The sequence below is a fragment of the Oculina patagonica genome, chromosome 5 (assembly GCF_052425735.1).
Source record: "Oculina patagonica isolate OP01 chromosome 5, crgOcupat, whole genome shotgun sequence".
Lineage (NCBI taxonomy): Eukaryota > Metazoa > Cnidaria > Anthozoa > Scleractinia > Oculinidae > Oculina > Oculina patagonica.
Window position 1 is genome coordinate 8,484,443 of NC_135762.1, and position 13,684 is coordinate 8,498,126.

General features: G+C 38.8%; 1 protein-coding gene across 1 annotated transcript in view; it reads left to right on the forward strand.

Moving 5' to 3' along the window:
* LOC144655306 (sushi, von Willebrand factor type A, EGF and pentraxin domain-containing protein 1-like) overlaps positions 1-11,240 on the forward strand; it is a 48,991-nt gene extending 37,751 nt beyond the window's left edge. Inside the window, exons 24-34 of the mRNA XM_078515527.1 lie at positions 1,115-1,237; positions 1,814-1,936; positions 2,470-2,646; positions 3,053-3,244; positions 4,191-4,382; positions 5,330-5,506; positions 5,684-5,857; positions 6,956-7,129; positions 8,370-8,705; positions 9,365-9,551; positions 10,910-11,240. Coding sequence (XP_078371653.1) covers positions 1,115-1,237; positions 1,814-1,936; positions 2,470-2,646; positions 3,053-3,244; positions 4,191-4,382; positions 5,330-5,506; positions 5,684-5,857; positions 6,956-7,129; positions 8,370-8,705; positions 9,365-9,551; positions 10,910-11,108 — 2,054 coding nt within the window. The 3' untranslated portion in view covers positions 11,109-11,240. The remainder of the gene's footprint in view (positions 1-1,114; positions 1,238-1,813; positions 1,937-2,469; positions 2,647-3,052; positions 3,245-4,190; positions 4,383-5,329; positions 5,507-5,683; positions 5,858-6,955; positions 7,130-8,369; positions 8,706-9,364; positions 9,552-10,909) is intronic.
* The last annotated feature ends 2,444 nt before the right edge of the window (positions 11,241-13,684 follow it).

The following is a 13,684-nucleotide window of genomic DNA, read 5'->3' on the forward strand; positions in this document are numbered from 1 at the left end:
ATAAGGACGCTTTCCATTTGTCAGAAATGGCCGGCCGGGCCGATAGTTTTGAATGTAAAAATGGGCCTTTTCCACGAGACTTTCCCACAAAATCCACCATAACAATGTATAATATTTATGTATTGACTGATTTGACCGGACAAATCTGACTACCAACGGAATTCTGTTCTCGAATATACCGGTCTGACCGGCCAGTTCTGACAAATGGAAAGCGACCTAAGAGAGGAAGGAGGGGGCGGGGACGTACGGGCGATGAATATAAATTAAACATAATGTGAACTGTGGATAGAATTTTAAGCTAGGATGAGTAATGATCCTTGCGTGGTATTTGCTTGAAATTTATGCAACTGAAATTAAACAAGTAAATGGCAATGAATGAATGACAATTTTACTTACAAACTCGCTTAAAATATCGGTTAGGTGTAAAACCTACATAAACAATTCTCTACAAACTGATTCACATATTTGCCGTGTGGGAGTCCGATGCAGTATGCCATTTATTAATGCTTATCTTAAAGTTTTCGGATAGGGAATTTGCAGTACATTGTTCCTCAGGAGGATTGTTCCACAAAAAGCACTACAGAACTGTAACAGAAACTACGCTTAAGATAATCAGTTCTTGGTTTTGGTAGAGACAATTTTTTGTGGCGTCGCGAAAATCATAAGACGAAATTTTCGGAGTGAACATATCTAGGAGGTAAACTGAGGCGAGCTCATTAATACACTTACACATTAAATTTGCCTTTTGCTTCGCCTTTCAAAGTAGTCTCAAAAGGAAATTAGTAAAGGGCTAAAATGGTACTTAAAGCTACGTCCTCCGCGTTTATTACCGATACAGTGCTGCACCAAGGACAAATGACATTCTGTACTTGAAAAGGGCTTTTTGATTATAAACGGTTTTAATCGGAGGTAAGAACGCAAAGAAAGGTGTGTGTGAAGATCAATTATATATTAGGTTCTTTCAGTTTTCAAAAGAAATCGAACTGACCCGGGACAGGACTAACCTCGTTCCCAGGGTCTCTCTTATTCGCAAAGAAAGGAGACCCTGCGAACGAGAATGTGCAGGACTACAAATGATGGAGGATGTTTAATTTTATTATGTGATTTCTTTCAGATATCAACGAATGTTCAAATTCTAACGGTGGCTGTTCTCACTCGTGCCATAACTCTGCTGGGTCATTCTCTTGTTCGTGCCCAAGTGGACTCGAGCTGGATTCTGGAGGACGAAGTTGCAAAGGTATGCTAATCAACAGTTCGCTAGCAGTTTAGTCACATTGAGAATTTTTTAATTCTTTGCAAAAATCGGTGTACATTTTCTTTAAATTGCAATTGAATTAGTTCGCACGAAAATTTTATCATCATCATCATCATCATCATCATCATCATCATCATCATCACAAGCAGATAGGCAGATAGGAAATAAAATGCCACTGATATGTACATTTTGCCAATAAAAAATGTATTAAAAAATTAAGGCGCCAGTCAGCACTCTGATGATGATCAAATTGATCGAAAACGTTTAGTCATAATTTTAACAGCTTTTAACCTTAATTATTTTTAAATAATGCCACTTTTGATTGGCAAGCACACTGTGGTCATCGTCAGAGTAACAATTATTAACTAGCAGGATTCGAATTATATAACAGAAAAAGGCTTCAATAATAGACAAATACAAAAACGGAAAGTGTTAAATTGAGATGTTAGATCAGGTTTTTCCCGGGTGACATAAATTTAGTTATTTTATTTGATTAACAATTTCATTTCTTGTTAAGGCAATTCACATTCAAATCATTGAAACCATTGTTTTTTTCAGATATCGATGAATGTGCAACATCAAATGGTGGCTGCGAACACACATGCGTCAACACGTATCAGTCATCCTATTGCGTTTGTAGGCAGGGATTCACTCTGAGAGCAGACAACAAGAATTGTGACGGTGAATGTAACCTTTTTATGTCAGTAACGTAACACGCCCAAAACAGCCACCACCTGCACTTTACGACACTTTGTTTAAAAGAATTTTAACTTAAAAGTGATTCCCAAACATGAGTTTATTTGAAGAGTGGGTATTTAACATTGTAACGTAAAGGAATCTGTTTGTGACATTGTTAACCACTGAAAACCCTCAGTTATTTTGAGGAATGTTGCGTTAGTTTTGTTAGAGGCAGAATTCCTACATCAAACGAGAGGTTGACATCAAAAGTAGTACAGCAACATAGAACATAGAACAGGTTACTTTCGATATTTAAAATTAAACTTGATAACGGGGCCTAGATGGCACTGGCAAAACAGTTCTTCTTCAGGTCTTCTTCAGTTTCCCTTTTTGTCTCCTCTAGGCCTCGCTACCAAGCTGAATTTTAATATACCGAGTTGCCTGTTGTATCAATGGAGCCACAAATCCTCATCCACTGACACCAGATATTGTCGAGATCTTTATTCTGTACTTATTTTTTTCTTTCATCTGCACAGCACTGACATGTCCCAGTTTGAGTAACCCAGCTAATGGTAACGTGGCACTGAGTTCCGGACTCGCCTTGGGAAGCACAGCAACATACACGTGTAACAATGGCTACAGGGCATCATTTGCTGCCACAAGATACTGCCAAGCAGACGGGCAGTGGTCAGGGGGGACACCTACTTGTATACGTAAGTGTCGATAAAAATTCCCAGGGCTGTAACCAGACCCTTGCCATAGACAAGGCATTAATTGTGTCCCCAAATTAGTATGGGATTTTCCCAGGCTATGTGGCCTTGACACATTAATAAAGTTTATCTATCTATCTGTCTGGCGTTCCGGGGGCATGCCCTCCAGTTTTGTAATCTAGAAGCTCTGAAACTCTTTCTTCGAAATTATACTTGATCATTATTGCTCAAATACTTTTTAGATCAAAGCAAGCACTTTCTGTCCCTTCCCCCAGGCAGATATATTGCCGATGGAAAGTAACAAACATGAAATCAGACAGTGATATGGGAAAGCGAGCACCACCATTGTTTTTATTAAGAAAAGCAGATCACACTAAAAGAATGGTTTCCTATTATCTACAACGTTTAGGTGTTTACTGTGCGGAAATTGGTCAAGTGGAAAACGCCAACAACGTTGTTCTAACTGGACAAAATGGCGGCAAGAATGTTCTTAATACCAAGGCCACCTTCACATGTAAAGCGAACTACGCAATGGTTGGCGATGCAGTAAGAACGTGTCAGCAAGACGGATCATGGAGCGGAATACAACCAAGATGCATTGGTATGTTTTGATTAAGTACTAGATCTATGCATGGTCACTTAACTAAACGTTCAAACCATGAGTTGCGCTAGTGAGAAGTTCCAAAAGAAGGTCCTAGTTCGACCAGGTTTTAACCTGCCGTAGGTATAGAGGGGTTTTAAATTTTAGCTGAGCGTCGACCATAATCGGGAATTGTTTTGGTTTGCTTTACTAAGCTCTGAGGTTTGCTAAGAATGCAAAACCCCGCAACTTGGTCGCAGATGTTTCCTGCGCTTGGCGCCGGTTCCTTGAACGTGCTTTGATTTCTCATTGGTCCAATGCATTGTTGGTGTTTCTTGCGATTGGCCGTTGTAATTGCTTTGGTTTTTGGTTTTACTAGCTACACTCCACTGAAGCGAATAGCACAAGATTTCTTGAATTGTTCAATTTAATCATCGACATTCAATCCTCAGAGGAGGGTAAGCTTATTAAAATGTAGACGCTTTCTCTGACTGAAAAGCAAAAAAAAAATACAACAACAAAAAACAAAGCAAAACAAAAAAAAAAAACAAAAACAAAAACAAAAAACCGAGTCTTTTGTCTGAGTACCTGCAATCTACGAAGGATGAAAATAAGTGACCAAAATAAGCGAAAACATCAATTTTGAGAACATATGAGAAATTTAGAGCTGGAAGCAAAGAACCTGTTTTGGCTGGAGGCTAAGAAAATTACACGCTTTGCTCCCCTAAGGAGTGAAGTCGGCAAAGAGAGAGAAAGAGACAAGCCATTTCAAATTACAAGCTACAGACTCAAACATCCAATACACGGATAACTTTGACGAAAAGCAGTCATTGGGAGGTACCGGCGTTTATCTGAGATGTTGAGTCCAACATCATGAAGTTTATTATAGTTGTTGGGATTATAAAATGAAAAACCTCGCGCAATTTCGGCGAAGAAAGACACCAAAAATTATTCTTTTTCATTGCAGCTGCCTTCTGCAGCCCAGTTCCAGTCCCTACAAATGGTGCGGTTCAAGGTTACCGGTATGAGTTGGGCGCCACTTTACGTATCACCTGCGACAATGGCTTCAATCTGGTGCCGGCAAGTTCATCATTTAGAACCTGTATCTCTGATGGTGCAGGAGGAGGAAAATGGTCAGGGCAAGACCCTGTTTGCCAATGTAAGTTTACGCTTTATCCATTTAGAAATTTTGATTTGTTGTCCCAAAAACGTAAGAGCAGCTTTAAGAATTTAACTACACCAGCAAATGGAATTTAAGGTTTTAATGTTTAAGTGATCAAACATTATGAAATGAAAACGCAAATCACGTCTAACAAATCCAGCGTCTAAAGAAGTTTGAATAATTAATTTGCATAGACTGAAATTAAAAAGCCTAGATTTTTACCATATCATGTAAACTTGCATAGACATTCTAGTTTCCAAAAGTAATGGCACAGGGCCTGGCCGGTGCTTGATAAGGAAGCATGAATTCGAAGCGTCTAGTGGAGTGTTGCTACTCCCTGGATGGTATTTTAATACATCACAAATAAAAACTAGAAGAGAACAGTTGACACTACGGCTGCCCCGCTGTTAATCAGTTTTCTTTATTTCACTGAAATGCTTCATCTGACATCCAGTATCCAATTAAAGTATACCCCCGGGTGGATGAAGGCACTGTGAGAGGAAAGCACCTTGCTTAGGAACACAACACAACAACCCCCAACTACAAGGACACCGAGTTTCCCTTTCAGGAGTTTATAACAGAGCTTTTTTTCAATGCATTGTGTTGAGAAGACAGTCAACACTGCCAAAAGCGGTCATCCTTGGGACCCGAAAAAGTATCCATTGAGGAGAAATGTCCGCTTATGGGAGTTTGAAAATGTATTGTTTGTATGAAGCGGGGACCACGATGAAGTGTCCGGGACGGGATGTGTCTGCCAATGAGTGTATATTCGACTGTATAGAAAGGTATCAACCAGGAGATACCGCCATATTGCACACCCATAAATTTACCGAACTGACATAAGTGTGCCGTAGAAGGGAAGAATAATTCATGACTAAAGTCGGTAGAAATACTGGGCAATCAGTAGAATTGTCATGTAACGTTTTATTTCTTGAAAATTTCAGTGGTAGACTGTGGTGACCCCGGCAACCCTTATGGTGGGTACCGTCACATAGCAAAAGACACTAAGTACCAATCCACCGTGACATACACATGCAAACCAGACCATCACCTGGAGGGAGAGGACAGTCAAGTTTGTCAGGCCAGTGGAATATGGAGTGGTTCGAAACCTGTTTGTTTAGGTACATATTGAATATTTTCCATTGCATCCTTTGACACTTAAACACAGTGAGATTCTCCTCCAATAGTGTGCTTACAAAAAACTGCGGGCCATCGTTGTGACGGTTGCGATGGACAGTGAACAAATGTGTATTAAACATTAATATTATTGCAATTTTTTTATCACTTGTTACCCCCAGAGCGCTCCTGTGGTAATCCTGGTGTCCCTACCAATGGACAGAAAAATTCATCACAGTACCAATATGGCTACTCTATCTCGTTCACGTGTGACGTTGGTTACACACTACAGGGATCCCAGGTCCGTACGTGTCAAACAAATGGCCAGTGGACCGGTACTCAACCTACATGCCAAAGTAAGTAATACTCCCCTTGCGTTAGTTGCTTTTACATACATTTCCAGTCATTTCAGAAGATCCAGGTACAAAGGTTTTTACGGGGGCATACCCGCGGACACTCTTCATGGTATATCGTGCAACTGTTTTTGCTCTCACTTTATCCTGCTAAGGCGCGTACCAGGCAGTAAACTCTTTAGCTCACGCTTTTATCTGAATCTTTGAATAGGCGCAAACATGGGGCAAAATGCAGCTTTTCTGGATTCGTGGCAAAAACTTTCTTTCAAATATGAAGTCTACATATTTTTTATTTATTTCACACAACATAAACCACGTAAAGAAATACTGGTTGAAAATGACAAGTAAAGAATTTACGATTAAAATCGAGGGTAGCTTTTTAGTTTATGCAAGGTTTGTCCTGCTGACGTAACGGACAAACACTAGGTTCAGTGGAGTAGTACTTGAACGAGAAACAATATCGTCTCTAGGAGACAATTGGTGTGTTGATGGGGAGATTGCTTATGGTAAGATGGTGTCCGTCAAAATTCTCCGACGGATCGACCCTAATCAATACTTAATAACCGATTCCTGAGGGGTAAACGCCATGTGACATTTGGAGATTAATATTTGCAGCGAAGATATAGAAATTAGAGGCTAACGTTCACGTGCTAGTCGCGTGAAACCATTTTATAATGCAATCAACTTCCAGTTCTTAATAGACATGTGCCTTGAACATTACACTATAGTGCAATTTCAATTTCTCCAATTCTTGATTTCTCAAACCTCCCGATAACTCGAACCAAAAGTGTTTTCTATTCGGTTTGCTTTACTTCAGTCGAACAATAAAATTTTACCCCCGATTTTACGAACTCCCGATTTCTCAAACCAAGTGTCGTCTCCGTTGGAGGTTCGAAAAATCAAGATTCCCGTTGTTACTTATTTTGATCTTGAAAATAACACTTGACCGGTTTTCGGTGAAAAGGGTTCTTCAATAAGAATCGAACATGACTGTAATCACATTGTAATCAATGTACCGTGATGAAAATGGCCGTAATAATAACGTCATCATAGTAAAGAGGTGCTTGCTGACACTGGTTTCTATTTTTTGTTTGTTTCCAGTTGTTAACTGTGGTGACCCAGGTGTACCAACTAATGGCGTCAGATATGGAAATTCATTCACCTACAAGAGTACAGTAATCCTAGAATGCGATCCTCAGTACAAACTAGTTGGCGACCTCACCAGGACCTGCCAAGCAGATGGCTCCTGGACCGGCGCTCAACCCACTTGTCAGCGTAAGTACCGGATTCATGTAGTGGCAGGGACTTACTGTTATCGTTTTAATTACTTATTCAGTTCATGCACCTTAAGTTTTTTGTTCATACCGCTGAGCTAGAACTGTTTCATAGAACTGTTAAACCGATTAATAAAGAGAATGATGGAAATTTTACTAATTCTTTGAGAAAAACTATTTTTTCCCAACATCCCCCAAAATTTTCAAAACACCGTTCTTCTTCTCTTCTTCCACGTAACTCACCTCCTTCAATAGTGAAGATTCTCGTGAGTATTAAAATAAATAACTACTTAACAAAATAAATAAATACTATTCAAATTAAAGAAAGGCTTAAATGCTATGAATAAAAATAGATACAAAAAAAAAAGTCAAAGTCAGCATCGTTTGCTTAGCGCTTGGTCAGACGGCAGGCATTTCTTAAAGGCCGTCAAGTTTGGTGCATTAACTGTTTCATTGGCCAGGCTGTTCCATTCTCGTATCGTTCTCGGGAAAAATGAGTACATGTGGTAGTCCGTCTTTGAGCGAGGAATTTTGTACGCATTTGAATTTACGTGCCGCGATCTCCTTTGAAGTGGCGTCATGAACTCTTGGGCGTCCATGGCAATCAAGCCTTCATGAATTTCATACATCATGCAGTCTAAGTGTCTGTCTCCTAGTTTGAAGGGAAGTCCAGCCGAGCTCATATAGCATGTCCCCTACGCTAAACATCGATATATGGGATAATGAAAGCGTTTTTTGTTCATAGCGGCAACTTATGGTTAAGCGATGCTAGAGCTTTGATGAAGAAACGACGGTTTAAAGTACTGTAACACATGAAAGTTCTTTAAACTTGTAGCTACTTGTCAAATCTAACAGTTAGATACTGCTATTTAAGACAATAGTTGTAAATAAGTTATAAAACCAAATCGCACTTAACTTAATTCGCTACTTTCACATCTCCCATAATACATACTTTCGTCCCAAGATAAATTGAAAACAACACTTATGTAATATTTTTTGGGGGAAACAACGCGTATTATGGGAGATGTGGAAATGGTCAATTGTCGGCTAGCATTCTATATGTCACCACGCTGACTTTTAGAACCTAGTGCTGGCTGTTTCATTTTTATTTTGTTATTTCCATAGAGACTCTCTTTTGCGTTCATCTAATCTTTGTAATTCTGTCCCATTCTTGTAAAACAATCGACATGATATTTTGCATATCTACATACCTTAGACTAAAAATACCTGACTGTTTTCAGAAACGAACTGTGGAACGTTCTTAACTGGCCCAAGTGGTACGGTGACATCGACAAACTACCCTAGTAATTACAACGACAACGAGTACTGCACATGGCAAATACAAGTTCCTGTGAACAAGAAAATCAGGCTTGACTTCACCGAGTTTAAGACGGAGACTGGTAAAGATTTCTTGATGATCTACGACACAAGCCGCTATGATAAGCCCATCATCGTGTTTGACGGAACAACCTACTTACCGCCATCATTCACTTCATCCGGGAATGTGTTGCGAGTAAGATTCATCAGTGACGGGGCCACGAACAGGAAAGGATTCAGTTTCAACTACAAGCAAGTCGGTAAGTAGAACATTCTTCAGTTAAGTTACTTTGGCTGAGGAAATCTCAAAAATCGCGAGTGCCAAAGTGTTATTTATTGGAGCATGAAGAAAAGGTCTCAAAAGTGATGCAGTGTCGAATTTTTGAAACCTTGGAAGTTCATCTATCTCGTCGGAGGGCTGTTATTATCAGTTGAGTTTCGATTGTCGGTTTCAAGTATGAAGAAGGCATATGACCAGAAAGAAATTCCTTTGTGACTGTGAGCCGAGCTGCCCACAATCATACGTTGTCAATTCATCGGTTTGTGCTGGAAAATTACTTCCACTTTATAGTTTCGCGAGCATTAATTCAATACGCAATCACCTATAGACACAAAGTTTATTTATACCCTTTTACTGTAACGTGGAAAGTATTTGTCACCCTGCGGAAAAATCAGGTATAAGAAGACTTCCAGATTTTTGCTACTGATTTTCTAAATATGTTCGGTTTGTATTTTAACGGGTCATAGGAAAATTGTTAAAAAGCTGATGTTTTAACCGTGTGGTTGAAGATTATCCACCCATCCATCCAAACTCTTGTTTGTACTGATCTTAGCCAAATCTTGATGTTTAGCTTTTAAAAAAACGCCACCCAAACATGATAGATAACAAACAGCTAATCTTTTATGTGTCACTTTATAGACATAACTTGTGGTGGCGTATACGAGGACGGAAGTGGCACGATCTCGTCTCCAGGCTACCCGAACGGTTACGCGCATAACCTTGACTGCGTTTGGTTGTTGTATCGCACCGTGCAAACCCCGGAGTTCATCTTCACTGATTTCGAAACGGAAGCTAATTATGATTTGGTGAAGATTACCGCTGGAAGGTAAGCTCTAACAAAATATTTAATTGCTTAGTGACGTCAGTCAGTGATTATGATTAACAAATAGATTCCATTTTGTCGTGCGTCTGTTCAGTTTTAGGTCACAGATGACTTCAAAATGTGGTAAGAACAAAATATGGCTTTCTAGCCACTGGACGAGTGGGTCACTGATGTTCCTACCACATTTTGACGTCTTCTGTCATCTATAACTGAACAGACCCATGCCAAAATGGAATCTATTTGCTTAATTACATAAGACTTCAGGTCTAATGCAATGCCACTACCGCTGAGCTAGAACTGTTTCATAGAACTGTTAAACCGATTAATAAAGAGAATGATGGAAATTTTACTAATTCTTTGAGAAAAACTATTTTTTCCCAACATCCCCCAAAATTTTCAAAACACCGTTCTTCTTCTCTTCTTCCACGTAACTCACCTCCTTCAATAGTGAAGATTCTCGTGAGTATTAAAATAAATAACTACTTAACAAAATAAATAAATACTATTCAAATTAAAGAAAGGCTTAAATGCTATGAATAAAAATAGATACAAAAAAAAAAGTCAAAGTCAGCATCGTTTGCTTAGCGCTTGGTCAGACGGCAGGCATTTCTTAAAGGCCGTCAAGTTTGGTGCATTAACTGTTTCATTGGCCAGGCTGTTCCATTCTCGTATCGTTCTCGGGAAAAATGAGTACATGTGGTAGTCCGTCTTTGAGCGAGGAATTTTGTACGCATTTGAATTTACGTGCCGCGATCTCCTTTGAAGTGGCGTCATGAACTCTTGGGCGTCCATGGCAATCAAGCCTTCATGAATTTCATACATCATGCAGAGTCTAAGTGTCTGTCTCCTAGTTTGAAGGGAAGTCCAGCCGAGCTCATATAGCATGTCCCCTACGCTAAACATCGATATATGGGATAATGAAAGCGTTTTGGATTTCATAAAACGCGAACGAGATATTTCCATTAAACCCATGCTAAGCTGTAAAAAACAACCTTCAGGTATAATCATCCTTTAAGGTCATCGCCCCGAAATAGAACTGAACATTAACAATTAATATCTTTTCTCTATCTTTAAGTTCCATTTCCGAAAAAAAGCTGTTATATCCCCCTCACCCCTAGCAGTTAAAATGATTTCATCCTAAACCAATGTTGCCCTACGCAAAATCTGAGAAAAAATTGATAGGTTCACCATACTTGCTTACGAGAATGAGACGATTTATTTTTCTCGCGGACTGAGCCGCATAGAAAAAAGCCGCCATTTTGTTTTTATGTGCGTACTAATTACGCATAAAATTTTTCGCAGTGAGGATGCGCAATGCAATACAGGGCAATGATCTTAACAATGCTTTGATTTTCTTGCAGATTTGGCGAAACCGTGTTAACAAACGGCTGGGGCGGGCACTCCATTCCTACCGGCTCCTTCTATGATGAGGCACAGTCTTACCTGTGGATCCGTTTTACGACCAACGGTGGTAACGGGGATGGCCGATTCCATAAAGGGTGGAGTGGTTCCTACCAGAGATACTGGCCTTATGTTAGCAAGAAGAAGAGGAGAAAGTAAAGAGATACTCCAGATGCGTAGACGCTGTTTCTGTATGAGGAAAACTATGGGTTTCGTTTTATTGTAGTATAGAGATTAAAAGGAAATGTTACGCACAACGAAGCAGTAATAAAGGGTCTAACAGAAAGACTATTCATGTAGCAGCGTCCTTTTATTTTCTTTCTGTTGTCACGCTTCTTGTAAATTTATTCACTTTAAGAGGTTTTCCCATCTTCTGTCCGTTTGAAATTTTAAATTACACGAGATCAATTAAATTGACCTTCTGGGTCCGGTATCTTGGATTTTACTTTTTTCTTGTGACGTTAAAAATGACATAAATGGATACTAAGTTATTCCCAAAAAAGTGTTATGCTAAAATACCCAAAATAATAATAATGAAAAAATATCCATGACAGCTAACAACTTGGTTAAACGTCCGTATCAATACACTGTTGCCATGGCTACGTCAAGAACCATGAACGAACAGTTTTTCAAAATGTCACGAGAAGTGAACGAACAGCTGCTAAAAGCTAGAGCATCCAAGGGCAAAACTCAAAATTGAAAAAAGAAAAACCTTCATGGAGGAACTTTTACCGTTTTCAAGGAAAGGTATTGTATTTTCATTAACTAGCAAAATGGCTATGTTTTTTAAATGAAAGCATTTGTGTTGAACTGAAACATTGTTCAATCTAAACAACTTAAAGGGGGAAAAAGGTTTCGCCTTAAAGAGATAATTTTTAAGAAATTAAACAAGCAGTTTAAAATTAAAATGCGCATGAGTTACAACTAAACGTTTTTGCCATAAAAGAAGATCTGAATAGGGGTAGCTCAATAACAAGCAACACTTAATTTTTGTAGCATGAAACAGTTAAATTTTAGGCATTTTAACACTTACAGTAAAAATTTAACTGTAACAGTAAATTTTTATCCAGCAAGAAACAAAAACGGCTCCAAAAAGGCCAATTCTATTTTGTTTAATATATTAAGAAGTTTTCGGTCATTTTTCCGACGATTCTCAATCATTTCGGAAGATTTCCGAAGACTACCGAAAATGTCCGGAAGCTACCGAAGAAGAGACCTAAAGTTCATGAATAATTTTTATTACTGATTCTCTAAAAGCAGAAAAGAATTTTCGATGCTAAAGAATATGATTATTTCGCGAAAAAACCCTCCAAACACTTTACAGTATTTTCTTCGGAAAAGTAAACATTAAAAAATTGGCCAATTTAAAAGCAAACCTAAAAGTTATGAGGAAAATGAACAGTAAACATTAAACATGAACCCATTCAGACCCTCATAAAACCTTTTTTGAGTGGTAAATTTCTAAAGCGACGCTAGGAAATCCACAGTCCGGTATCCATTGTTGTTACTCAATGTGAGTTATACCTCTTTTTTTTGAGGTAAGAAGTTATTGTTACATCAACTTACTGTAGTGGTCCCATATCCCGGTGTTGTGGTCTGCCCTTTAGCTGAAGTACTGGGTTGGGCAGTGGGGTGAAATCATATACAGCTAATTCGAGAAAGGTTGTCGAAAAAAAAAACAAACAAAAACAAAACAAAAGTGCACGCGACAAGACCGAAAGGTGGTGTAGGTTTTCTTTTGAATTTTGCATATTAGCATATAGAGAAAACGAACAAGTTTTTATTATTGTACGTGAAGATTTTGTTTTTCTTCTCAGGAGGCCTTTGTCTGTAGCTTTACTTTTGCTGTCGCATGTCTTTAAGTTTTGAAAATTTTTCTTAAATGCACCTTGGCTTAAAGTATTTTGTTTCCACATGTCTGAAGAAAAAGAAAAAATGCAAATTCGCGTTTGTCATGTCGCCATCTTATTAGTACATGTATTCAGCACATACAGTAGTCTTTTTTTTTCTACCCATGCTACCTTTCGTTCTTGTCGCGTGCACTTTTGCGCTTTTTTCCGACAACCTTTCATGAATAAGCTGTATACGGACGGATAGCGGCCGCCAAATACGCCTGATATGTTGATGTCCAGTCTCATCCCGCGACTTGAATTGTGAAGCGAATTGAGCTTTGGGAAATGCGCTATACAAGAAAACCATTACAATTAGCATAGAATAATAACTTCATATCGTTAAATTCGCATTTTTTTTAGTCGCAGTGGAACTAGAAGAATTTAGAGCGAGTCAAAACGTCGATAAAGCTACAAGGCTAAATCGTGAATGAGGATGCAAAGTGAGGGAGGCGATAAGACACGTCCTGTAACCTTCTTTCTGTCTCTTTTTAAAGGGGCAGTGCCACCAAGATTTAGTGCTACTTGAAAATCCAATGAAGGTGTTGGTATTAATTGGAAATCCACTAATAGCGGCCTTACCTTGCTAAAGCGTTGTATATATAGTAGTCATGAAAATTCGTAAAAAGTGGCGTGGGCGCGGACATGTAAAAAGACAGTGGCCTAAAACTTGAAAAAGTTGGGCCGATGTTTTCAAGTTTGATACAAGAAGTATGTTACTTGGATAAAAATCGCATAAAAAACCATCGATTATGGTTTATTAACATCTTGGAGAATGAATTTATCATCGGCTTTCTTTTATTTTTTTAAAGGTTATTTTGTTGATCAGTGACGGTACCCTAACAG